The 1,740-nt window shown below is 44.0% G+C and overlaps 1 protein-coding gene across 1 annotated transcript; it reads left to right on the top strand.

Annotated features, from left to right (window-relative positions):
• Window positions 1-1,000: 1,000 nt before the first annotated feature.
• On the top strand, window positions 1,001-1,734 carry LOC119347392 (indole-2-monooxygenase-like; the record flags this gene model as incomplete). The annotated part of the gene is made up of 2 exons (XM_037616169.1): window positions 1,001-1,449; window positions 1,525-1,734. Coding segments are annotated over exons 1-2 (582 nt in total), but the record flags the coding sequence as incomplete, so codon positions are not given.
• Between the last annotated feature and the right edge of the window lie 6 nt (window positions 1,735-1,740).

Genomic DNA, 1,740 nt, shown 5'->3' with positions numbered 1-1,740 from the left:
GGGCAACCTGGTGCATGTAGCTCCCGCTTGCGCAGGGTCCAGGGAAGGGTCCGACCACTTTGGGTCTATAGTACGCAGCCTTTCCCTACATTTCTGTAAGAGGCTGTTTCCAGGACTTGAACCCATGACCTCATGGTCACAAGGCAGCAGCTTTACCACTGCGCCAAGGCTCCCCTTCTCACGTCCTTGGTGACGCCCAGCACGGCCATCGTCCCGCGCTTCCACTTTCGTGGAAACTCAGAGGCAACAGTCGGGCCTAGGCACCGTCTATGAATAGTAAAATCAAAAAAAATCTGAAACTTTGTAACATCAAAGATGATCAAACTTTGTAGGTTCTTGCAAGTTTTCATGCCAAAATATTATGTAGAGAAAGGTGTATGAACGAGTTTCAGATTTCAGTGCTAAAAATGCTCAAAACTTCAAGCACTGAGATCTTTTTCGTGTGTAGAGCTCCTCGAATGGTTTTTTGCTATGAAAACTTGCAAGCGCCTACATAGTTTGACCAGCTTTGATTCTGCAAAGTTTTAGATTTTTTCCTATTTGTTTTGATTTTAATGTTCATAGAGGGTGCCTAGGCACCCGGGAGCTGGAAAACCACTCTCGTCTCGAACCCAACTCAATCCAATTGGCACACTGAGGTCCTAGCAATTGCGAGAGGAAAGGTCATGGCTTGAAAATCCATCAGACATAGGAACATGGAAACACCTCATACTACTCAACACCAGCAACAATCAAGAAAAGAGAGGTCAGGGCTTAGACGGTCTCCAGTTAACTGATGAATAGACAACATCCACTAGTTAGGATATTCCACATTTCTAAAAAAAATTGGGAGCTTGATTTTTTCTAGTTAATATGTCAGTTACCATCAGATAGGACGTCCCTTTTTATTCAATGATTTCCTACTGTCGAGCCTTGTTGGTAATTTTCTTAGCATTTTCACAAACTTACCATGTCAGAAACAAAATAAAGAAAATTCACTTTCATTGTGTCCTCTGCTAACAATTGTGCATGCCATCATAGGTGAGCTTGGTGGTGGCCAAGATTCACGAGGCCGCCGCAGTCGGTGGTGTGGTGGACATGAGTGAGCTGCTCAAGACATTCACATATGACATGGCATGTCGCATCGTGTCCGGAGAATTCTTCCTAAAAGAAGGACAGAGCAAGTTGTTCCAAGACCTCACCAATGATACGTCACTGCTGCTAGGAGGGTTCAAGGTGGAGGAGTACTTCCCAACATTGTCTAGGGTAGGACTGCTTAAAAGGACAGTTCGTGCAAAGGCTGAGAGACTAAGGCATAGATGGGCCGATCTGCTGGACAAGGTGATCGATTATCATGAGAACAAGGACAAGTCAGTGTTAGATAACCAGGGTAGTAATTTCGTCGATATTCTCTTGTCTGTTCAGCTCGAGTATGGTCTCACAAGAGAGCAGATGAAAGCTCTCCTAACCGTAAGTAAATATAATACCTTCCAGATTATTACAAATAAAAAATATTATAGTGTACTAATTAATTGATATCTACAGGATGTATTTTTCGGTTTAACTGACACATCATCTAACACCCTCGAATTCACAATGGCTGAGCTCATGAGGAGGCCCCGCCTGATTGGGAAGCTACAAGACGAGGTAAGGAGTATCGAACCCCGGGGACAGGAAATTGTTAATGAAGCCGACATTAGCAGTATGACATACCTAAGAGCAGTCCTAAAGGAGTCATTCCGATTTCATCCTGTTGCACCT

The sequence above is a fragment of the Triticum dicoccoides genome, unplaced genomic scaffold, assembly GCF_002162155.2.
Source record: "Triticum dicoccoides isolate Atlit2015 ecotype Zavitan unplaced genomic scaffold, WEW_v2.0 scaffold6647, whole genome shotgun sequence".
Taxonomy (NCBI): Eukaryota; Viridiplantae; Streptophyta; class Magnoliopsida; order Poales; family Poaceae; genus Triticum; species Triticum dicoccoides.
Note: the sequence above shows the minus strand (reverse complement) of the source record. Positions and strands in the feature narration are given on the sequence as shown.